A 25,534-nucleotide genomic window follows, 5' to 3' on the forward strand; every position below is an offset into this window, starting at 1 on the left:
AATCATACTTACATTGTCTTCATGAGTGAGAGTTGGTGCACATGGCCTCTGTGAGTGAGATAACGCTCACTGGGGAGGGAACAGAGATAGAGAGAACCTTAGGGACCAGTTAGGAAGACAACACAACGATATACAATGTGTACAAAACATTATGGACACCTGCTCTTTCCATGAAAGACTGACCAGGTGAAAGCTATGATCCCTTATTGATGTCCCTTGGTAAATCAGTGTAGACGAAGTGGAGACAGGTTAAAGAAGGATTTTTAAGACAATTGATACATTTTTCAAAATGTATTTTACCTTTATTTAACTAGGCAAGTCAGTTAAGAACAAGTTCTTATTTTCAACGACTGCCTAGGAACAGTGGGTTAACTGCCTGTTCAGGGCCAGAACAACAGATTTGTAACTTGTCAGCTTGGGGATTTGAACTTGCAACCTTTTGGTTACTAGTCCAACGCTCTAACCACTAGGCTACATGGATTGTGTATGTGTGCCATTCAGAGGGTGAATGTGTAAGACAGATTTAATGGCCTTAGAACGGGGTATGGTAGTAGGTGCCTGGCACACCGGTTTGTGTTTCACTCTCAACAGTTTCCCGTGTGCATCAAGAATGGTCCCACCACTCAAAGGACATACGGCCAATTTGAGACAGCTGATGGAAGCATTGGAGTCAACATGGGCCAACATCCCTGTGGAATGCGTCAACACCTTGTAGAGTCCATGCTCCAACGAATTAAGGGCAAAGGGGGGCGGGGGGTGCTATCGAGAACCTAAAAAGATTAGGAGAACGTGCGTGTAAATTCATAAAAAATCCTACAATCTAATTTTGTCTGTCATAGTTGAAGTGTACCTATGATGAAAATCACAGGCCTCTCATCTTTTTAAGTGGGAGAACTTGCACAATTGGTGGCTGACTAAACACTTTTATGCCCCAATTGGTGGCTGACAATACTTTTTTGCCCCACTGTAAGTCAGTGGTCATATAAGTAGTCATATAAGTAGGCATGAAGCCTTAGAGTTCTTGGGGCCAGGAATGATGGTGGTGATCTTAAAACATGTGGGGATTAGACTGGGATAAGGAGGTTGAAATTGACTGAATATGCCAGCTATTCTGCGTATGCTCTGAGAACGCGACCTGGAATACCGCCGGGCCCCGCGGCCTTGCGGGTTTTGGCCTGATTAAAGACCTCTCTCACATCTGCCTCGGAGAGCGAGATCGCTCATTCTCTTGGTCGGTGACGGCCGTCAAACTCGGCATGATGATGATGTTGTTGTCATCATCAAAGGGGCATAAAATGCGGCTGGGTCCTTCTTCATAAACGGTAATGGTCTGTAGCCCCTGCCACATGCGGCAGGCGTCAGAGCCTGTGTAATATGATTTCACCTTATTCCTATAGTGTCCTTTTGCTTGTTTGATAACTCTGCGGAGGTCGTTGCAGGAATTATTGTACTTATTCTTGTCCGCAACTATAGTCTCAGGGTTGTATACGATAGCTCTGGGTGAGGTAGCCCTCTTCTTTAGTTTAGCACCAACCTCTGTGTTAATCCAGGGCTTTTGATTGGGGAAGGAGCGAACTCTCACCGTGGGGACAATATCGCTGACGCATTTTCTAATGAAGCCGGTGACGGAGGTGTTTAGCTCGGACTCTAAACATGACTTTCTAAACATATTCCAATCAGCGCTAGCAAAGCAGTCTTGTGGCATAATCTCGGATTCTCATTTCTCAACAGAGCAAGTCACGGGTACTTCCCGTTTGAGTTTATGCTTGTAAACAGCAAGCAGGAGTAGGGAGTCATGATCTGATTTGCCGATTGGCAGACGAGATAAAATTATCTAACCCCAACCCTTTTCCTAACCTTAACCTAATTCTCCTAACCTGCAACATTAAATTCTGTTAACTGCGTAAGTTCTCCTAACCAGCTACGAAAAGTCCCTTCCATCCATAGACAAAACCAAAGGTCAGCTGTGTGCAGGTGCACCTAACAACCCTGGAAAACATGGGAGGGATAGGCAGATAAACACTTCTCAAATAGTGTAATGATTACTAATAATATAACTTCCTAGCCCTCGCCCTCCGATCCTACAGGTCCCATCCGGGCTCTTTGCTGGCCATGGCAGAACACTGACATTCCTGTCTTGCAGGAAATCAAACACAGAACAAGCAGTATGGCTGGTGGCATTGTCATGCTGGAGGGTCATGTCAGTATGAACCTGCAGGAAGTGTACCACACGAGGGAGGAGGATGTCTTCCCTGTAACGCACAGCGTTGAGATTGCCTGCAATGACAACAAGCACAGTCCGATGATGCTGTGACACACCACCCCAGACCATGACGGACCCTCCACCTCCAAATCAATCCCGCTCCAGAGTACAGGCCTCGGTGTAATGCTCATTCCTTTGACAATAAACGCGAATCCGACCATCATCCCTGGTGAGACAAAACCGTGACTCGTCAGTGAAGAGCACTTTTGCCAGTCCTGTCTGGTCCAACGACAGTGGGTTTGTGCCCATAGGCGACGTTGTTGTCGGTGATGTAAGGCAGGTCCTCACCAGACAACAGGCCTACAAGCCCTCAGTCCAGCCTCTCTCAGCCTATTGCAGACAGTCTGAGCACTGATGGAGGGATTGTGTGTTCCTGGTGTAACTCAGGTAGTTGTTGCCATCCTGTACCTGTCCCGCAGATGTGATTTTTTAATGTACCGATCCTGTGCAGGTGTTGTTACATGTGGTCTGCCACTACGAGGACAATCAGCTGTCCGTCCTGTCCTTCTGTAGCTCTGTCTTAGGCGTCTCACAGTGCGGACATTGCAATTTATTGCCCTGGCCACATCTGCAGTCCTCATGCCTCCTTGCAGCATTCCTAAGGCACGTTCACGCAGATGAGCAGGGACCCTGGGCATCTTTCTTTTGGTGTTTTTCCAGAGTCAGTAGAAAGGCCTCTTTAGTGTCCTAAGTTTTCATAACTGTGCCTACCGTCTGTAAGCTGTTAGTGTCTTAACGACCATTCCATAGGTGCATGATGATTAATTGTTTATGGTTCATTGAACAAGCATGGGAAACTGTGTTTAAACCCTTTACAATGAAGATCTGTGAAGTTATTTGGATTTTTATGAATTATCTTTAAAAAGACATGGTCCTGAAAAAGGGACTTTTCTTTTTTTTCTGAGTTTATAATGAGCTACAGTGGACATGACTGAGCCATGAATATGTTCACGGCTATGGGATTCTAACTAGCAACCTTTCGTTTACTGGCCCAATGCTCTAACCGCTAGGCTACCTGCTGCCCTATTTGACTCACTCAGTAATGAGAAAGTGTTTTTACCTAGTCTGGTGACTTGATACCCACACCAAACATCAATATCTTACCCTTTGCAAGCATTACTCCAAACAAATACAGATCAATGACTGCATCCATTAATTAATTGGTTCTCTTGTTCAAAACAATAACATCCCAGGTTACAATAAAGTACCATGGATGGACAGCTACTCAGCCAAGTGGCCACCTGCAGCTGAGAGACCTATTCCTAGACAATCCATAGGGATGAGTTAGGCCACTGAGCAATAACAACTGGACTAGGTGTTATTCAATGTGATATAACAACCTCTGTGTGTGTGTGTGTGTGTGTGTGTGTTATCAAACTGCCATCAATATAATGATGAGAAGGAAGCATTGGGCATGATCGGCCCTAAATGAGAAAAAAAAAATGAAAAAAGTGTATCCTCTCCATCACAGCCCGTGCTGGTACACACATGCCTCATATTCATTAGATCACATATCAAAACAAGTTGTACTCTGCCAATGACAATAACAACATATGGTGGTAGGCGTATCACAAATTTCAAATGACCAGAAAATAAATTAATGTTAATCACTAGTCAAATGGAAAACCATCAAGATTTGATAAACAAATGTGGTCCAGATTTGATAAAGCACCTAATGGGTATTCACATAGATCAGTGGCCAAATCAAATCGCTCATCTCATTTTGAGTACTGCTTGAATTTCAGCAGGTTGACACATTGTCACGAGCAGAACTGCGCGACTTTCCCCTTAGATAGGCCAGCTGCAAGTTAAAAATGTACTATATTGTAAAAATGTACGAATACAAAAAGGTGCTTTTCGGTCTTCATTTAAGGTTAGGGTTAGGCATTTGGGTTATCAGTGTGGTTAGGGTTAGGTTTCTAATCCGATTGTATAACTTTGTGGCTGTCAGCTAGTGACCACCCACATGTCAGTTCAACATCTAGGTTTGATTTACATTTGGTTGAGTTGTCAACTAAAGTGAATTAAAAGCAAAATCAACTTCACATTTTACCATGTCATTGGATTTAGATTAAAAGTCCCCCTTTAACCTACGAAATTCCCTTATGTTGATGCCTTCTTCAAATCCAACCATTTCCAAACGTTGATTCAACGTCATGATATTTAATGTTTGTTGGTGAAATGACGTGGAAATGCAGAGCTGCCTTCAGAGCAAGATTCATGAGGAAAAACGCGAACCTGCTGAATTTCATCCATTGCCTGAACATCAATGTAGATGAATTCTCCTATAAAAAGGTGTGAAGTCTGTTTTTGACACACAAATCTCAGTCCTTCGATTGCATGCCTCTGTGAGTATTGCCTAACAACCTACTCTACGAAGCCACCGACGCAATGTGAGTCACAGCGTTGAACCAGTTCCAAACTGGGCGCGCTGGGGCTTGCATCACCGGGAGGAAATCCTGGTTGATTTCTTTAGAAAAGCAGTTGCACAGATTACTCTAGAGGGCCTTCCAATACATTATTTATGCATGCCAGAATTGCTCAAATATGGCTATAAGAGAGTTTGTTTTCTCTTTTTTTTTCTTTTTTTTAACTTGCAATCTTTAACTAAAAACAAATATATGCATATAAGCTATACAGCCTGGATGAAAAAAATAACAAGGCAAAAATATATATACACATTAGTTGTTTTTTCACTAAGAAAGACATGCAGCAAACATATCTGGCCAGGTGACACACAGACAGCTGTGTCTGTATTTATACTGTATGTCGACTATGTGTGCCGTTTTAAAATGCATTTCGTTTTGTACTTGAGCTGTTCTTGTTTATTCATGTTCTGTTTAGTCATGTTTTATGTGGACTCCAGGAATCCCCATAAAATACCACAAAAATTAGCCCCTTGAGTTCTTACACATGGACTACAAATATTCTAGAATGTTGCACTTATCTTGAAAGCGCGTACTGCTCTAAATAGTAGGCTATAATTCAAACATTTAGAAGAGAACATTAATTAACTGTGCCTTACTTGATATTTTGGTTCCTCTTTAAGTCGCCGATTTCCCAGTAGCCGATAGTTACCAGTCAGTGAATTACTATGCAACAAATACCGAAGTTGAGGACTCAATATGCTAGCCAATAGATTGCCTAATTCCTTCACAAATTCAAGTGCGGATCATAAGCTACTGTTGTAGACCATACTGTTAAAGCAATGTCAGAATGCTGAAAAAGTTCCTTGTCATTGAAGTCCAGTATGTTTCCCAGCGCTGTCTCTTCTCTCCCACATGTACTGAACTGAACCGCGGTCCTCTAGGTTTGGAGAAGGGAGTGGCGTAGGTTATGCATGAGACAATATCGTCACGGGAACTACCGCCTACCAAATAATAACACTTTTCTAATAACCATTAAAAACACAATTATAATAAAAATGTCTCCAACACAATATAACATGGTTGACAATGCACAATTAAATGTGCACTATGCATAAATCGCTCTGCCATTTCCTGGTTGTAAAAATGTTGCTTAAATTTCAGTTTATGTGACAAAACAAGGTATAGTGTAGATAATCATTGTACCATCTAAACCACTGTCAAATATATGTTCCATAACACAAAATATTGTATTTTCAGATTGTTTGAAGCTGGTGTACAAAAAGTAAAAGACACAAAAATGAAATGGGAAGCATAGAAATAGCTACATAGTACATATCTACCAGATCTATATTTCACATTTCTATGTACATTTGATTGATCACCCAAAAAGTTATATATTGCAGCTTTAATTAGTAATTAGTCTAATAAAAATACTTATTAATAGTATTTAGTCCCAGAGGCATTAATAATAACATATTCATAATGGGAAAATTATCATGACATTGCTTTGGAGGACAATGTGAAATTATTAAAGTTGAAAAAAGGAGTGAACTCATCGTCGACATACAGTATAAATACAGACACAGCTGTCTGTGTGTCACCTGGCCAGATATGTTTGCTGCATGTTTTCTTTAAGTGAAAAAACAACTAATGTGTATATATATTTTTGCCTTCTTATTTGTTATTTTTTTCATCCGGCTGTATAGCTTATATGCACTGCCCTAGAGGAGATCTGCATGGAGGAATGGGCCAAAATACCAGCAACAGTGTGTGAAAACCTTGTGAAGACTTACAGAAAACGTTTGACCTCTGTCATTGCCAACAAAGGGTATATAACAAAGTATTGAGATAAACTTTTATTATTGACCAAATACTTATTTCCCACCATAATTTGCAAATAAATTCATAAAAAATCCTACAATGTGATTTTCTGGATTTTTTTTCTTCTCATTTTGTCTGTCATAGTTGAAGTGTACCTATGATGAAAATTACAGGCCTCTCTGATCTTTTTAAGTGGGAGAACTTGCACAATTGGTGGCTGACTAAATACTTTTTTGCCCCACTGTATTTGTTTTTGGTTAAAGATTGCAAGTAAAAAAAATATTTAAAAAAAGAGAGAAGCCATATTTGAGCAATTCTGGCATGCATAAATAATGTATTGGAAGGCCCTCTAGGGTAATCTGTGCAACTGCGTTTCTAAAGAAATCAACCAGGATTTCCTCCCAGTGATGCAAGCCCCAGCGCGGCCAGTTTGGAACTGGTTCAACGCTGTGACTCACATTGCGTCGGTGGCTTCGTAGAGTAGATTGTTAGGCAATACTCCCAGAGGCATGCAATCGAAGGACTGAGATTTGGGTGTCAAAAACAGACTTGGTCTGGGATAATTACTCTCTAATTCCTTGGGTGATTCCCTGGGTGATTGCTAAATACTGCACCATTTAAACACCCCAATCCCCCCCAAAACACATGTAAATATTGGACTATAAATTGTGCCTTCCTGTATTATACTTGTGCTAAAATGTTTATTCTACTGAGCCATTTACTTTATGTTGGTATTCTTATCTTTTATTTCTTATTGTTGTTGCATTGTGGAGAAGGAACCTGTAGGTAAGCATTTTGTTGGACACTGTATACCATGTGTATCCTGTACCTACGACTAATAAAACTTAAAACTTGATTCTTTATGAGAGGCACACAACCAAAGCAGAGGTGGGTAACTGTTCTTAGCAGGTTGTTTGTTCCCTGACAGAGATGACAGTCTGATTCATCAGTGAAACACAGTTTGACACCTGGAGCATGTCCTTGTCTAACTGTGGACTGTTTTGCATGTAAAGGAAACAAAACCTCTTTTCACCAAAACCTACCTTTTTTCCTTCTATTATAGTAAGCAGATGTGTTTATATTGTAAAGATAATTTAAAATGAAATCAAATTGTATGTCACATGCGCCAAATGCAACAGGTAGACCTTACAGTGAAATGCTGATTTACAAGTCCTAACCAACAATGCAGTTTAAAAAAAGTAAAGTAATAAACTGATGCCTCACAAGTCCTCAACTGGCAGCTTCATTAAATAGTACCCGCAAAACCCCAGTCTCAGTGTCAACAGTGAAGAGGCGACTCCGGGATGCTCCTCTGTCCTGTCTCCTCTGTCCAGTGTCTGTGTTCTTTTGCCCATCTTAATATTTTCTTCCTTTGCAACTCCGGCCAGCATCCCAGAGTCGCCTCTTGTACTCTTGCTCTTGTACATCCCAGAGTCACCTCTTCAACTTGTACTCTTGCTCAGTTGTGCACCGGGGCCTCCCATTCCTCTTTCTATTCTGGTTAGAGCCATTTTACGCTGTTCTGTGAAGGGAGTAGTACACAGCGTTGTACGAGATCTTCAGTTTCTTGGCAATTTCTCGAATGGAATAGCCTTCATTTCTCAGAACAAGAATAGACTGACGAGTTTCAGAAGAAAAGTATTTGTTTCTGGCCATTTTGAGCCTGTAATTGTACCCACAAATGCTGATGCTCCATATACTCAACTAGTCTAAAGAAGGGCAGTTTTATTGCTTTTGAGGGTGGGGGTGTGTGTGCAGGCATGCTTGTGTGATGAGATGGAAAGCCCTGTGAGTATAGGATGCGTCATATGTAGAGGCACCCTATTATCGTTTTATGTAGGCTATATTTTGTGGGTTGCATTGATTGGTCTTCCCTGTCAGACCCCTGTCTAGTCCTATCCTCCACATGGTGTGCTGGATTGCAGCTGTGATAAATTTCTGCAGCTATCTCCACAGCCTGCAGTGTGTGGGTGTAAGTAGGCCATCAAGGGCAGGAAGATACCAAAGGCAGACAAAGCCTGCAAATCCTTTACTACCCTGTATTCACACCACAACTCTGCACTGAGATCACAGAGATATTAACTGATGTGGGGATTGCCTTCCATTAAGCATTAAGATCATTTTTAGCCCATGTTACAATGAGCCGTTATATTCATAGTACAGTTCACTCAGTGGGCTTCACACAATCACAATGGTTCACGGTTGGCTTTGACAAAGAACATGTGTGAGACAGTACAGTAAGCTACATTACAGTAAACTAGAAAGGACACCAGACGTACACATGCATTCAGGGGGGTGACATCATTCTCCTCTCACCAGGCATCAACCCACTTCTTGTAAGAATGACATCCTCCGATGATGTCATGCTCCCAGGAAAGTGGTCACATGGTGCACTGCACACTGATGAATAATTATTAAACGGATTCCATCATTTGATGTGCTGAGCAGAAAGAACAGTTGCCGAGCCACCGCCTATATACAGGAACATACACGGAGAGACACATACATTGTGGATAGGTACCTGTAGTCTAGAGTGGCATAATAGGATCGCAAGGGAAAATAATAGGGATATGAAATAATATGAAAACTAGGCGGTAGGGAATCCTTGCTACCAGTAGAAATATTTAATGACGTTGTTGCATGTGATACGAGCCACATTCATATGACTCTGGCTACGAAGGCTATTGCGCTTTGAAACGCCATCTAATTAATTGACTGTTGGCTAGTGTTTAGCAAATTAATATGCTCATGTCAAATTCATTTATCTAGATAGCAGTGACTGTGTCGTCTCTTATCTTGAGTAGTGAATAGCCATAGCTACGGAGTGAAGTAGAATTTTCCTGAGGGAGAAGATTATTATTTTACAAGGTGCGAGGAACAACAGAAGATTTACTATCTACGTCACAGGCAAGCCTAGCTGGCATTCTGAAGTTTGTCCACCGTTAAATCCACAAACCGGGCTGTAACTCTTTCCCTGGTGATGGATCTATCTCGTCGGTCAGCTAAATTGATTGTCCTACTGATGAGATCGATGGTGGCCAACAAAAGCTGGCCGAGCATCCTTTCATGAGACTATGAATTCTGTCCTGGCAGTCAGTATGGCTTCGCTTACCATCGTCTCCCAACAACATGATCTCACATCTCACTGCTATATTTCACCAATGTTTGTCCAAAAGACACAATCGTCAAACCGCAAAGCTGTAGTGAAAGGTGCTATACAACCGTTAAATGTGAGATTAGTTTCTGGCCACCTGCGATGCCTCCTCTCGACAGTGCCGCTTGAAGTCCACAGAGGCCAGGTCATATCCTAGATTTGGCTTTTTTTTATTTTGTAAATAAAGTGATCCTCTTCTGAAGGTTCTGACAGCTCTTGGCCTTGCCAAGACACTCAGCCAATTAACCCCTGCTGACATAGGCCAAAATCAGACAGAAGAAAATTCTGATGTCTGACAAAGCCATGCTGCATAATCTCACATTTTAATGTCGCAACTTGCCATTTGCACCACTTGGACAAACGTCAAGAGTCGACACGAGTTTGTGAGGTCTTGTTGCAATAGAATAGACCATGTTATGGCAGGTGACAAACCTGACTGGGATAGCCTTTTCACCTTTGATGCCCCCGAAGAGCGGTGCTCACTATAAAACTGATTTTACGGAGGTAGGATAGGAGAAGCTTGCAGAGTATTAGCACTGAAGCATGGTACTGTACAATAGTGCAATTCAGGCCCAGTGGAGCATGAAGGCTGAAGGCCAAGCTAAGTATCTCCCACCTCTATTAACAAAAGATTAGGTTATACCTCAGCGCTGTGTAAATTATTTTCCTTTAAAACTGTATAACGAAAGGAAATATAATTTGTTCAGGGTTGGTATTAATTGTGTCTGTATATTTACAGTGGGGCAAAAAAGTATTTAGTCAGCCACCAATTGTGCAAGTTCTCCCACTTAAAAAGATGAGAGAGGCCTGTAACTTTAATCACAGGTACACTTCAACTATGACAGACAAAATGAGAAAAAAAAATCCAGAAAATCACATTGTAGGATTTTTAATGAATTTATTTGCAAATTATGGTGGAAAATAAGTATTTGGTCACCTACAAACAAGCAAGATTTCTGGCTCTTACAGACCTGTAACTTCTTTTTTAAGGGGCTCCTCTGTCCTCCACTCGTTACCTGTATTAATGGCACCTGTTTGAACTTGTTATCAGTATAAAAGACACCTGTCCACAACCTCAAACAGTCACACTCCAAACTCCACTGTGGCCAAGACCAAAGAGCTGTCAAAGGACACCAGAAACAAAATTGTAGACCTGCACCAGGCTGGGAAGACTGAATCTGCAATAGGTAAGCAGCTTGGTTTTAAGAAATCAACTGTGGGAGCAATTATTAGGAAATGGAAGACATACAAGACCACTGATAATCTCCCTCGATCTGGGGCTCAACGCAAGATCTCACCCCGTGGGGTCAAAATGATCACAAGAACGGTGAGCAAAAATCCCAGAACCACACGGGGGGATCTAGTGAATGACTTGCAGAGAGCTGTAACAAAGCCTACCATCAGCAAGGGCATTGAAGATGACACGTGGCTGGGTCTTTCAGCATGACAATGATCCCAAACACACCGCACGGGCAATGAAGGAGTGGCTTCGTAAGAAGCATTTCAAGGTCCTGGAGTGGCCTAGCCAGTCTCCAGATGTCAACCCCATGGAAAATCTTTGGAGGGAGTTGAAAGTCTGTGTTGCCCAGCAACAGCCCCAAAACATCACTGCTCTAGAGGAGATCTGCATGGAGGAATGGGCCAAAATACCAGCAACAGTGTGTAAAAACCTTGTGAAGACTTACAGAAAATGTTTCACCTCTGTCATTGCCAACAAAGGGTATATACCAAAGTATTGAGATAAACTTTTATTATTGACCAAATACTTATTTTCCACCATAATTTGCAAATAAATTCATAAAAAATCCTACAATGCGACTTTCTGGATTTTTTTTCTCATTTTGTCTGTCATAGTTGAAGTGTACCTATGATGAAAATTACAGGCCTCTCTCATCTTTTTAGGTGGGAGAACTTGCACAATTGGTGGCTGACTAAATACTTTTTTGCCCCACTGTACATGTTTGTGGAAGGTCTGTGTTAGGCATCCTCCTCAGTCTACAGTGTTTCCACTGGACCCTTGCCCAGGGCCCCTGCTATGAATAACCCTGTGTCCCATAGCTGCAAGAGTTTCATTTCCCAGGCAAAGTGGACATGCCATCTGTAAGGACAACTCAGGACATCTTCCAGAAGTTTGCACACATACAGTACAGTACAGTGCCCTTCATGGATTCAAATTGAGAAAAAGGAACAATGTAAGGAATTTGTTGGAAACTTCCACCAGCCATACACCAATGCAGTGGTTTTAAATGCAAGAGGGAGAGTGAATGAGGACACACTTCTGGAAAAAGGGTAGAGAATTGGAATGCAGCTGAGTTGGCCTTGCAGAGGGGATCAGATGATATTTGTTCCTTCAGTTCAGTCTGGGACATACAGAAAATATCTAGTTATTAAAACCTCTTACTTCTACCCCCTCCTTTTTCGAACATTCTGTTAAAAATCGCGCAACTTTTCAGCATCCTGCTACTCATGCCAGGAATATAGTATATGCATATGATTAGTATGTGTGGATAGAAAACACTCTGAAGTTTCTAAAACTGGTTAAATCACGGCTGTGACTATAACAGATTGTGTGTTTCATTGAAAAACGCAAGAAAAACTGCTCTCTGAAAGCTAAAAATAATTTCCATAAGTCACTTTCATGGTTTGTTAAAAGAGGACAAAATTTAATATCGACCTGCATGCAATTCATACAAATTCCACACGATGTCGCCATTGTCGTCATTTTCAATTGAATTTTTTGTTGGAAAATCCAAGTATCTGGCATCCGTTTCTTCCAGTCTCCACCAGGACGCTGTAAATGTGGACAATGGCAGCCATTGATTTGAAAACGAGGAGCTATTGAATATACATCGCCCTGTAATCATTTTGATAGATTATAAACGTTTACTAATACCTAAAGTTGGATTACAAAAGGATTTCGAAGTCTTTTGTGAAAGTTTATCGTCAACTTTTTTAATTTAAAAAAATGATGCAGCGTTAAAAAACGATGTTTTTTTCTGAATGACACAGCTTCCATAGAAAGCTATTTTGGGTATATATGGACCGATTTAAAAAAAGACCCAATAGTGATGTTTATGGGGCATATAGGAGTGCCAAGAAAGAAGCTCGTCAAAGGTAATGAATGTTTTATATTTTATTTCTGCGTTTTGTGCTGCGTCGGATAAGCAGAGTCTTTGTTTACGTCGCATTCAGGCATTTTCAGGTGGTGCATGCTATCAGATAATACCTTCTCATGCTTTCGCCGAAAAGCATTTTAAAAATCTGACTTGTTGGCTAGGTTCACAACGAGTGTAGCTTTAATTCAATACCCTGCTTGTGAATTTTGATCAAGGTTTGAGTTTTAACGAGTACATTTAGCGTAGCGCATTTGCATTTCCAGGTGCCTACTTGAGACATATGTGTCTCAAGTAGAATCAAGATTAATTTATGAATTATTCACTAATTTGCATAAAGTAACACCTCCATGGAAATGTAAAATGCTGCTTACCGATAGAAGTGCTCCCCCAAATTAAACGTGTGTGTGTCACGGATCCCTCCGGAACTGTGTCATTGCTCACACCTGGTCCCCATTCCCACTGATTGTATTTGTAGAAATGTGCCCTTTGTTTCTCCATTGGGCTGTCGATTATTGTTACAATGTCTGTTGGTCATGTGAGTACCTATGCTATGTTGTTTTGGCTTTCGTGCCACGTGTATTGTGCAGATGATTACAGGTCTTGTCCTGTGTGATAATCATTGTGCGCTTGTGTTATTTATTCGAGGTACTCCTCTCTCTTTTGTTTGACCCTGTTTTGTAGACATGTTTGTTTGGGTTCAACCCTGTGTTTTGTAGACGTGTTTGTTTGGGTTCAACCCTGTTTTGTAGACGTGTTTGTTTGGGTTCAACCCTGTTTTGTAGACATGTTTGTTTGGGTTCAACCCTGTTTTGTAGACGTGTTTGTTTGGGTTCAACCCTGTGTTTTGTAGACGTGTTTGTTTGGGTTCAACCCTGTGTTTTGTAGACGTGTTTGTTTGGGTTCAACCCTGTGTTTTGTAGACGTGTTTGTTTGGGTTCAACCCTGTGTTTTGTAGACGTGTTTGTTTGGGTTCAACCCTGTGTTTTGTAGACGTGTTTGTTTGGGTCTCAACCCTGTGTTTTGTAGACGTGTTTGTTTGGGTTCAACCCTGTGTTTTGTAGACGTGTTTGTTTGGGTTCAACCCTGTGTTTTGTAGACGTGTTTGTTTGGGTTCAACCCTGTGTTTTGTAGACGTGTTTGTTTGGGTTCAACCCTGTGTTTTGTAGACGTGTTTGTTTGGGTCTCAACCCTGTGTTTTGTAGACGTGTTTGTTTGGGTTCAACCCTGTGTTTTGTAGACGTGTTTGTTTGGGTCTCAACCCTGTGTTTTGTAGACGTGTTTGTTTGGGTTCAACCCTGTGTTTTGTAGACGTGTTTGTTTGGGTTCAAACCTGTGTTTTGTAGACGTGTTTGTTTGGGTTCAACCCTGTGTTTTGTAGACATGTTTGTTTGGTCTTTGTCCCCATGCCTTTACATGGCACGCTGTAATCTGGTTATAATACAAATAAAAAAAATACTAATTCCTGCACCTGTCTCCCGAATCATTCATACCAACGTGACAGCTAGTGTGTGTGTGTGTGTGTGTGTGTGTGTGTGTGTTTCCATGTTTTCATCCATCCATGCAGGACAGAGGGGTACTCAACCAATCAGATGAGAGAGTGTGATGATGTGTACGCCGGCTTACGGTTTGTGGGAAACAACCAATCAGATGAAGGAGCGTGATGACTCGTATGCTGACTGGCTTGCAGGGGCAGATGAAAGACATGTATTTATTTTATCTAGTGATCATCAATGACTTGGTTATTTATTAGATATAGTAAAACCAACCGTTATAAATGCACCAGTGTTCATCGGATGTCTTATTACAACGCAGCTTGGAAGCTTGTCATAGTGACTAGCTAAAATAGGTTTACTCCAGTATCTGCATTGTTTTTAAAAGGGCATGTACACAAACAAATGGACACATCTTGAGTTTAGATGCATCTATTTTTTTATCCACAAGTAAAACATACAGTTTCACAGACGTTTCATTTTTTTTATTGGCTTATTTTTTTACTGATATTAAGATGAAAATGACATACTTTATTTTGCACATAAATAAATTACTATTGTAAGTGCCTAACTTAACATAGCCTTGCAGAATTACCACCCTAACCCCACTCACAGTACATAATGACTTTTTTTTTGTTAACAGATATTTTGTTCCATATACATTATTCATACAGTACATGTTCCTTTAATCACAGTTTTACATGATAGGAATCAGTGGAGGCTCCTTAGAGGAAGAAAGGGGAAGACCATCCTCAGTGAATAAAAAAAAAAGTCAATTGTGAAACATTAAAAAAGTGATCCTTTTAAGAAAAAACTATACTAAATATATTCATGTCACCAAATCATTTATTAAAACACACTGTTTTGTAACGAAGGTCTACAGTAGCCTCAACAGAACTCTGTAGGTTAGCACCATGGTGTAGCCGGAGGACTGAGAGTTTCCGTCCTCCTCTGGGTACATTGACTTCAATACAAAATCTAGGAGGCTCATGGTTCTCACTTCCATAGACTTACACAGTAATTATGACAGCTTTCGAAGGACATCCTCCAACCTACCAGAGCTCATGCAGAATGAACTGACATGTTGTCCACCCAATCAAAGGATCAGAGAATGAATCTAGTACTGAAATCATAACCTACAGCTATCTAGCAATGCAGTGCATAAAATGAGTAGTTGACCTACAGAGAGAAAGACAAGTTTAAAAGTTAACAAAATAATTTCTTCAAAAATGAAGGAGAAGCAAGAGAGAGAGCGAGAGCTATCTATATTTCAATGTATTGTTTTCACTTTCACTTAGCTCGTGAATGCAGCTAGCTAGTTTAGCCTACTCAAACACCCAGCTCAACCAGAGGGATGCTAAGTTAGCTAGCTGGCTATCCAACACTTGAACTCTTCCAAGTCAAGGTAAGTTTTTGGTTTTATTAATTTATTGTCACCGGGGACCTTTGGAGTAACTGCTAAATTGCTTGCTGATTGTACACTGCACTGCATGATTGTAGCGAGTTTACTAACGTGTTGGTTCTAGTAGCTATTTTGATTATGGCGTTAGCTAATATAGTGACAAAGATGTAGGCTGTGTGTAGAGGTTAGCGGTTATGATATGAAGGTTTGGCTAGTAAAGCTTTTCACCTGGTCAGACAGCTGATGTGTTGGGCACCCTTCACTTATTGTGCACAAGGGACAAGGTGACAGGAGGAGATTGCGTAGATGCGAGAAGAAATGATACAACAAACAAAGTGATCATGCTGTTTGTATGTGGCTGCTATGAAAGTGAACTCTGTTTGCGTGTGATCCGGGGTGTATTCATTCTGCCAATTCTGTTGAAAAACGTAAGCAAACAGAATGAAACGGGGATAAACATACCTGAATTTGTCCAATAGAAACTCTTTCACAACTGCTGGACTAATCATTACTCCATGGATCAGCTAGATGCAGGCAACAGTGTGCAAGGCAGTATTGAATGTGTCACTGTCTATCACCTTGATTACTCCAATTTCTCTCAACCTGTGCACCTACATTGTAAACTTTGATTCATAGACTAGGTTGTAGCAACCTCATGATGGGTATAGGGAAAATTCCAGTATTCCGTAGTAGCCTAAACCTAACGATGTTACAATGAACTGGGTGAATGGAATATGCAATGGCGGATTTAGGCATAGGCGACATAATGCCGGGGCGGCATGGGGTGCCCACACAAAAATAATTATATTCTGAATGGTGACATTTGTGCGATCGGTTTTCTATCGCTCATTTGCACGTCACGTCAATATCATGTCACCTTGTGGGACTGTGGGTCAATTAAGCTTGTCAGAGTGGGCGCCCTGAAGCTAGTTTGTGAGCTACTGAAATCTATCAAATAAGGCACCTCTAACTTTGTACAGTACTAATGCAATTAGTAAGGCAATTATTTGTGCAATTTAGTTTCTTGTTTGAAGTGCAATCGTGTAATAATCAGGTTCTCTTCTTTATAAGTGTGTTATTCTATTTGTTTATTTGTGTGACATAGGATTTGTGCTATGTAGTTTTATTTGTGTGTTTTTTGTTAGCAATTGGGTAATAGTGTAATATTTCGATTAACATCTTAAACAGTACCGACCGCCACAGATAGGAATACAGTTTGATATACACGTAAAATGGTACTCATCATTACATACTCTTGCAATAAGTGCCATGGGATCTTTAGTGACCACAGAGTTAGGACGCCCCTTTAAAGACCCATTTTCAATATGAGGAACATTCCATTGTTAGTTATTAATTGAACATTTTTAAATGAAATTTAAGTTGTGATCTGTCTTTGATTATACTGCTTTCTTGTTCATTTCAGAAGCATGTTTCTCTTTGTCTGTCTTTCCCCCTGGTCTCACTCATACGTCTTTGTGCCACCCAATTTGAAACGGAACACCATTGACTCTGAGACTTTTACTCTCCCAACTGAGTTTTTTCCCTGCCAAAGGATGTGCACATATTGAAGCTCAAGAATACGATATATTACTATTATAATAACGTTTCTATCTGTCCCGGGATCCTGCCAGATTCCGTATAGGGGGAGAGACGCGAAAGCCCAGCTTGCTTACCTGGCTGGGTGGTCTCAAATGGAGGCCGCTATTGAACGTTTCCAGCGTTGCAGGAGCTGTGTTTACTTTGCTTTGTTCAATGAAGACTGCGCTGACTTTCAATGTAGCAACTGTTTGTTTGTGGAGGACTACAGGAGTGAAGAAGCTACTCTTAGCAAGCAAGTAGCAAACCTACATAAGCTACTGGGGAACCCACGCCCACCTACTTTTTATTTTTCTACCACCCCAGTAGCCGGACGCCGCTCTGATCTGGTGGAAGTTTCGCCGTCGTGTCGGTTCTCTACAGCCGACTGGCCGGTGCTCGGCAGGGTTCCATCCCCAAAGGGGTCTCCCCCTTCATGGAGAACGGAGCTCGACCCAAACAACCAGCCATGGAGGTACGTCACTCGCCGTGGAAGTCAAAGGCGGCGTCCTCTGGCAACAGGGGTCTTCATGGAGATGTTGAGCCCGGAAATGGCACAGACCAGAAACAGCTTGACGCCCTGGCCAATCAAGATCGGAACCGGAGGTACCTGCATCTTCGTCCTCGGTTCTGTCTCCCTCTCCTGTGGCTTCTACTTCGGGTTCAGATCCTCGGAGCTCCCAGCCTCACCAGACCATGAGGCTGCCTGAAAGACCGGCCCATTCAACATCACCAGCTGTCATCATAGGCAGCTCTATGGTGAGAAACATCTCGGTCCCAAAGGCAAAAACGAGTACAGGACATAACAAGGCTGCTTCTGACTGTTCTACCACAGATGCCGGGAGCTGACACTGTCATAGTCCATGTGGGGTCAAACAACATCAGGAGGGCTAGCTCAGAATATTTGAAAATTAATTTTAAAATAACTGATTTTAGCATTAAAAGACTCCAAAAAACAGCCAATAATTTCAGATCTAGGACCATCGTTGGGCCGCGGGTGTGAAAGATTCAGCAGACTGCTGGAATTACACATCTGGCTAAAAGACTACTGTAGCTCTGCTGGAGTCACTGTTATTGATAACTTTGACACCTTCTGGAACAGAAGATACTCTACAGGAATGACGGAGTCCATCCAAATCATCTTGGCTCCTGGACTCCATGTCCATGCATTTCAAGGCTCTGTTGAAACAATGACTGGTAAATGATTCAAGACCAGCTCAGTTAAATCCCTACCATTGTGACAATGAGTCTTCATAATGCTCCATCAAATGTACATAATTGGCAAACACAATGTAAGTAATTTAATTTATGTACCCCTAATTGCACCGAATACATCTGTTTATCCTACAGGTATGCCCCTTGCTCCTGTCAATTTTTAGTAACGACATGCCACTGACTTTGAGTAAAGCCAGAGTGTCTATGTATGCAGATGACTCAACACCATACACGTCAGCTACTACAGCGAATGAAATGACTGCAACACTCAACAAAGAGCTGCAGTTAGTTTCAGAGTGGGTGGCAAGGAATAAGTTATCCCTAAATATTTCTAAAACTAAAAGCATTGTATTTGGAACAAAACACTCACTAAACCCTAAACCTCAACTAAATCAATTAGTTGAGAGTAGGAAAAGTTTGCTACTAGTTATCTGGAAAAATAATAAATCATGTGGAAATTGAGCAAGTTGAGATGACTAAACTGCTTGAAGTAACCCTGGATTGTAAACTGTCATGGTCAAAACATTACGATGCAGTAGTAGATAAGATGGGGAGAAGTCTATCTATAATAAAGCAACACCTTATGGAACAGTGGGGACTGTGAAGCAACACAAACATTGGCACAGACATACACACACACACACACACACACACGGTAACATATGCACTATACATACACATGGATTTAGTACTGTAAATATGTGGTAGTGGTGGAGTAGAGGCCTGAGGGCACACAGTGTGTTGTGAAATCTGTGAATGTATTGTAACGTTTTTAAAATTGTATAGACTGCCTTAATTTTGTTGGACCCCAGGAAGAGTAACTTCTGCTTTGACAGCAGCTAATGGGGATCCATATTAACTACAATACAATCCCTTATGCTAGCTAGCTAGCTCATTTTAGTTGAGAGTAGCAAAAGTTTGCTACTAGTTATCTGGGGAAAAAATACAGCTCACCCTTATGCCCAAAACTTTTGAATTTTCTTTGTAGCTAGGTTTCCGTCCAAATCCCGACAGTAGTGCACACCAAATGTACTTTTTTTCTTATTAAGTTTTCATGTTCCGAATATAAAAATCGAAAATTCAATAGGTTTCTATCTCATCTTCAATTTAATGTGTTAAATAGCAAATGTGCCTACTCTGGTCTTGTCACGTGTGCTCTGGCCAACAGTTTGCATATAAAGTGCGGGTAGGCTAGTCTACATGATGAGATTATTATGGATAAGAGCCAGAATATTTTTATTTGTCAAACGGCAGTCAAGCAACAATCATCATGTCACCAGAATAAGACCCTCAATATTTCTTGGAATGGAACATCAAGATCACAGTGCACTTTCAAAACCCTGTGAAGTTAATCATCATTTATTTAATCTGTGGCCTTTTAAACTGTATGGTTTCCTGGGTCATAGTGGGAGGATCACACAACATGTCATTGCACGTCTCCAAGTTTACTTCGATATGATGGTTGTTATATCAATGTTTGTGAATAAAGGCACTTTCAACGCCTTTTCTCGCATAATTAATTTTACAGACACAAAAAGATCACATCATGTCAAACGAACAAATAATATGTTAGTATTTGTAAAATTGTACTGAAACTTCCTGTTTCCATCACAGCTGTCGTGATTTTTTATTTTACGGACTTTGCTCGCATTAAAACTGTGGAGATTATTGGGAGGTCTGTGTTAGGCATCCGGGTTAATGTAACAAATTTTCATAACGTTGCCAAATCTTGTTCCCTAATCTATTTTATTTGGTCCTCAAACTTGAACATGACATTTCTGATCAGTCGGGTAGGTGGGCCTTCTGAGCCGGCATACGAGTTACCACACTCCTTCATCTGATTGGTCAAGTAGGCGGGCCTTCTGACATTGTGGTAGTAACTAGTGACGACCCAGCACTGGCTTGTACACTACCAATGATGAAGTCTTTAAAAAATACTTAACATATAGGAAGCTTAACAGTTTCTCTTGTAAAAATATATGTATTATTGTGGCGGCAATAGCCCCCACAATAATATATACAGTACATTGGTTGAAGCTCAATGTTACATTTATGACAGGGTCATTAGCATTAGGGTTGTCAGACAATTTTTTGCCCAAACCTAGCTCAAATTCTGGACGTCAGATTTAAACAAGGCTACAGCATCCATAAGGTGAAAATCAGACCTGAATCCATTTGGTCTGAATATGTTTGTACAGTATATGCAAAAATGAATTATTAAATTGATCATTTATAGCCCTCACGTGCACATTTCCGCCCATGAATGACAATGCTAACACATTCTGAATATTCAAACATTTTTCAGCCGAATCTCAGAGTTTTAAAACTGGACTAAAGCACTTGGGTTGATCAGCAACAGTGGTAGTATCTAGCTAACACCAGTCGGATGAGAGGCAAGCTACAAGCAAAGGAAGTTAGCTATATTTTACTATGGAAGGTTTTTCATGCGACTGTAATCATCTGTGTAAACCATGGGTGTCAAACTCTGGCCCGTGGGCCAAATTTGGCCCGCGGGGTAATTATATTTGGCCCGCGAGACAATACCAAGTTACTACTAGAGCTGGCCCGCCGGTATTATACAGCGCATTCACCACTAATACTACGAATCCCATAATGCTCTGCTGTTTTCGCGCGCCAATCAGGACAGGACCCAGAAACGCTCTCTCCTCTGTGACAGTAGTCATAGCAACATAGACGCTACAACTGTCAGCGAGCTAACCCTTCCCAAAAATGGCGAAAAGAAAGGCAGAAAACAGGAGCTTTCTGGACAAGTGGGAGGCAGAATATCTGTTTACATATGTAAAAGACAAACCTGTTTGTCTTGTTTGTGGAGTCAACGTGGCTGTAAGTAAGGAGTACAACATTAGACGACACTATGAAACGAAACACCATGACAAATACAAGGACCTGGACATGACTCAAAGGAGCCAGAAAGTAGAGGAGATGAAAATAAGTTTGGTTTCACAACAGAATATGTTTAAAAAAGCCACATCACAAAGCGAGGCTGCTGTAAAGGCTAGTTATATAGTGGCAGTAGAGATCGCAAAATCAGCCCGGCCCTTTAATGAGGGAGAGTTCATGAAAAAGTGCATGATGAAGGTTTGTGACCTCGTATGCCCAGAGAAAAAACAAGCATTTTCAAACGTGAGCCTGAGCAGGAACACAGTAGCTGATCACACATGTGATCTTGCCACCAATCTGTATGACCAGCTGATGGAAAAGGGAAAATATTTTGTTGCGTTCTCCCTCGCTGTGGATGAGAGCTGCGACGCATCTGATACTGCTCAGCTGTCAGTCTTCATCCGTGGAGTGGACTCAAATCTGTGTGTTACGGAGGAGCTATTAGGATTCAAATCAATGCATGGCACAACCACAGGAAAGGAAATCTTTGAGGAGGTTTCCAAATGTGTAACTGAAATAAAGCTGCCGTGGGATAAACTCGTTGGATTAACGACAGATGGTGCGCCAGCGATGTGCGGTAAAAAGAGTGGACTGGTGGGCATGGTTCGGGAGAAGATGCGGGAAGAGAACTGTGCAGGTGAGCTAACTGTTTACCACTGCATCATACATCAGGAAGCACTGTGTGCCAAAGCCCTAAAGATGGAACATGTTATGACCACAGTAACACAGGTAGTTAACTTTATAAGAGCCAAAGGTCTAAATCACCGCCAGTTTAAATCTTTTCTGGAGGAGTGTGGTTCGGAATACGCAGACGTGCCGTATCACACAGAGGTGAGATGGCTAAGCAGAGGAAAAGTACTGAACAGATGTTTCGAGCTGCGTGAGGAAATATGTCAATTCCTGGAAACCAAAGGGAAGGATACAGCAGAGCTCCGGGAGCAAAAGTTCCTGTGTGAGCTGGCCTTTCTCTGTGACATCTCGAGCCATCTCGATGCGCTGAACCTGCAGCTTCAGGGGCGGGGGCGCATCATCACAGACATGTACGCTGCAGTGAGGGCCTTCAAAACTAAACTCTGCCTGTGGGAGAATCAGATGCTGCAAGGAAACCCTTGCCATTTTCCCTGCTGCCAATCCATAAAAGCGCAGATCTCTACCGCCGTGTTCCCATGCGCACAGTTTGCTGAAAAACTCACTGTTCTCGCCGCTGAGTTTAGCCGGCGATTTGCCGACTTCGATGCCCAGAAAGGCAAGTTTGAACTGCTTAGTAATCCCTTCGCAGTTGATGTGGAAAATGCACCAACCAACATCCAAATGGAGCTGATTGAACTCCAGTGCAACGACACGCTGAAGTCAAAGTATGATGCTGTGGGCGCCGCACAGTTTCCACGGTTCATCCCTGACACAATGCCAGTGACACAGTGCATAGATTCAGTACATTCCTTCCTCTGTCAATGCAATTTTTATAATGCATTATAATCCACATTTGCTCTGACTGATTAATACAGAAGACGCCATTAAGTCAAAAGTAGCCAGGGGGGTCAACAACACCAACATCATTGGCAATGCTTGCTTGGGCGACCTTTGCGCAGTAAAAAGAAAACACCATGCTTGCTATCTTGATTAGCTGTGTGACTGTTTTCAACTCAACTGTTTTAGATGTTTAAGATAAATAAATGTTTCTATCAGTACTGAGTAAATGAACGATAACAAAAGCTTCCTGTCATCACCAGACTGTCCATTTAAATAAAGTGTCAAGATAATGCGTTGATGACAAGGTTCGTAATGTAAGCGTTAACATCATCGTCATGGGATCTGAAGGGTTACCACAGCCGCAAATAAACAATTGGCTGTATCGTACAAATTAATGAATCGTTTTATAGCTTTTTGGTCTTCATTTAAGGTTAGGGTTAGGCATAAGTTTAGCCGTGTGGTAAAGATTAGGGTTGAGGTTAGGGTTAGGTTCACAATCCTATTTTAAGTAGAGAAATTGCCCCCCCAGTCCTGACACACACTGGCCCGCACACGCACAGTGTAGTTATTTTCAGTTATTAGGTGGCTCTTTAAAGAGTATTTTTTGAGTGGCAATGGACAGGGATTGTTGTTTGCTCAAACATCTTCATGCGTGTTAGCGGGACAACTTCCGGTGAAACTGGAGGGCACGCAATTCAAATAAATAATCATAAACATTATGGATTTTAAACATTTAGGTACATATAAGTATCTTATATCGGCTGAAAGACTCAATTCTGGTTAATCTAACTGCACTGTCCGATTTACATTAGCTATTACAGCGAAAACATGCCATGCGATTGTTTGAGGATGGCGCCCCACATCAAAATATTTTTCCACCCGCACAGGTTTCATACATTCACATATAACGATTAAATATTCACTTACTTTACGAAAATCTTAATTTGATTTGTCATCCAAAGGGTCCCAGCCCTAACACGTAGTGTCGTTTTGTTAGATAAAATCCTTCTTAATATTCCAAAAAGTCTGTTTAGTTGGCGCCATCGATTTGAGTAATCCACTCGTTCAACTTGCAGAGAAAGGAATCTGAAAATCTACCCCTAAACTTTGTTTCAACAAGTCAAAATACGTTTCTATTTACTCCTCAGATACCCTCAAAAATTAATCAAACTATAATATTTCTTGCGGAAAGAAGTATGTTCAATAGGAAACCGATTTCAGCAGGTGCGTAATGTCTTCATGGCGTGCGCAAACACAAATTTCCAAGACTGTGTCCTTCTACTAAAACTGATATTTCTTATTCATTTTTGAAGTTACAAGCCTGAAACCTTGAACATAGACTGTTGACACCCTGTGAAAGCCATAGGAATTGCATCCAGGGAGCTAATGTTCAATATAACCTTTCTCTTGCATTTCTAAGAGGATGGTCTGTAAAAAAAACACATTTTGGTTGGTTTTCTTTGGATTTTCTCATTCCATATCTATTGTGTTATATTCTCCTACATTATTACATTATTTTAACATTTCTGCAAACTTCAAAGTGTTTTCTTTCCAATGGTACCAATTATATGCATATCCTGGCTTCAGTTTTAAAATGTGAGTCAAAATAAATTGGAAATAAAAGTATTATCTGAGTTTTCGGGGGCGAAGGACACGGTCTACCTGTATCTTAGCTACTGAAGCTACTGGTGTCGCTCCCGCCTCCCAACGGCTGTGCACGGGTCTTCCTAACTAACACACGTGTCCTTCCCTAATGCCTACCAAACACCTGCCCTCGCCGTCGTTAACAGAACCGCGGGAAAACAGTGCCCTACAGGCGGGGGCGAAGAACACTGTCTACCGGTGTCCTAGTTATCGTTAGCTAGCTATCTACAAAAGTTTGGACACACCTACTCATTCAATGGTTTTTCTTTATTTGTACTATTTTCTAGATTGTAGAATGATAGTGAAGACATCAAAACTATGAAATAACACATTTGGAATCATGTAATAACCATAAAGCAAATCAAAATATATTGTAGATACTTCAAAGTTGCCACCCTTTGCCTTGATGACAGCTTTGCACACTCTTGACATTTTCTCAAACAGCTTCACCTAGAATGCTTTTCCAACAGTCTTGAAGGAGTTCCCTCATATGCTGAGCACTTGTTGGCTGCTTTTCCTTCACTCTGCGGTCAAACTCATCCCAAACCATCTCAATTGGGTTGAGGTCGGGTGATTGTTGATGCAAGGTCATCTGATGCAGCACTCCATCACTCCCCTTCTTGGTCAAATATTTCTTACACAGCCTAGAGGTGTGTTGGATTATTTTCCTGTTGAAAAACAAATGATAGTCCCACTAAGCGCAAGCCAGATGGGATGGTGTATTGACGCCGAATACTGTGGTAGCCATGCTGGTTATGTGTGCCTTGAATTCTAAATAAATCACAGACAGTGTCACCAGGAAAGTACCCCCACACATCACTCCTCCTCCTCCATGCTTCACGGTGGGAACCACACATGCCGAAATCATCCGTTCACCTACTCTGCGTCTCACAAAGACATGGTGGTTGGAACCAAAAATCTCAAATTTGGACTCATCAGACCAAAGGACAGATTTCCACCTGTCTAATGTCCATTGATTGTGTTTCTTGGCCCAGCAAGTCTCTTCTTATTATTGTTGTCCTTTAGTAGTGGTTTCTTTGCAGCAAATCGACCATGAAGGCCTGATTCATGCAGTCACCTCTGAACAGTTGATGTTGAGATGTGTATGTTACTT

At 41.4% G+C, this 25,534-nt stretch overlaps 1 protein-coding gene across 2 annotated transcripts in view; it reads right to left on the reverse strand.

Annotated features, from left to right (window-relative positions):
* The window catches only part of LOC139409471 (leptin receptor), a 79,414-nt gene that overhangs the window by 36,142 nt on the left and 17,738 nt on the right, over window positions 1-25,534 (reverse strand). The window contains exons 1-2 of one of the 2 annotated variants that reach the window (XM_071154654.1): window positions 5,289-5,549; window positions 13-69 (exon numbers count right to left, since the gene is read on the reverse strand). In XM_071154654.1, coding sequence (XP_071010755.1) covers window positions 13-23 — 11 coding nt within the window. In that variant the 5' untranslated portion in view covers window positions 24-69; window positions 5,289-5,549. Of the gene's footprint in view, window positions 1-12; window positions 70-5,288; window positions 5,550-25,534 lie in introns of those variants that run through there. The other variant, XM_071154652.1, reaches the window with a different exon arrangement.

The sequence above is a fragment of the Oncorhynchus clarkii genome, chromosome 5 (assembly GCF_045791955.1).
Source record: "Oncorhynchus clarkii lewisi isolate Uvic-CL-2024 chromosome 5, UVic_Ocla_1.0, whole genome shotgun sequence".
Lineage (NCBI taxonomy): Eukaryota > Metazoa > Chordata > Actinopteri > Salmoniformes > Salmonidae > Oncorhynchus > Oncorhynchus clarkii.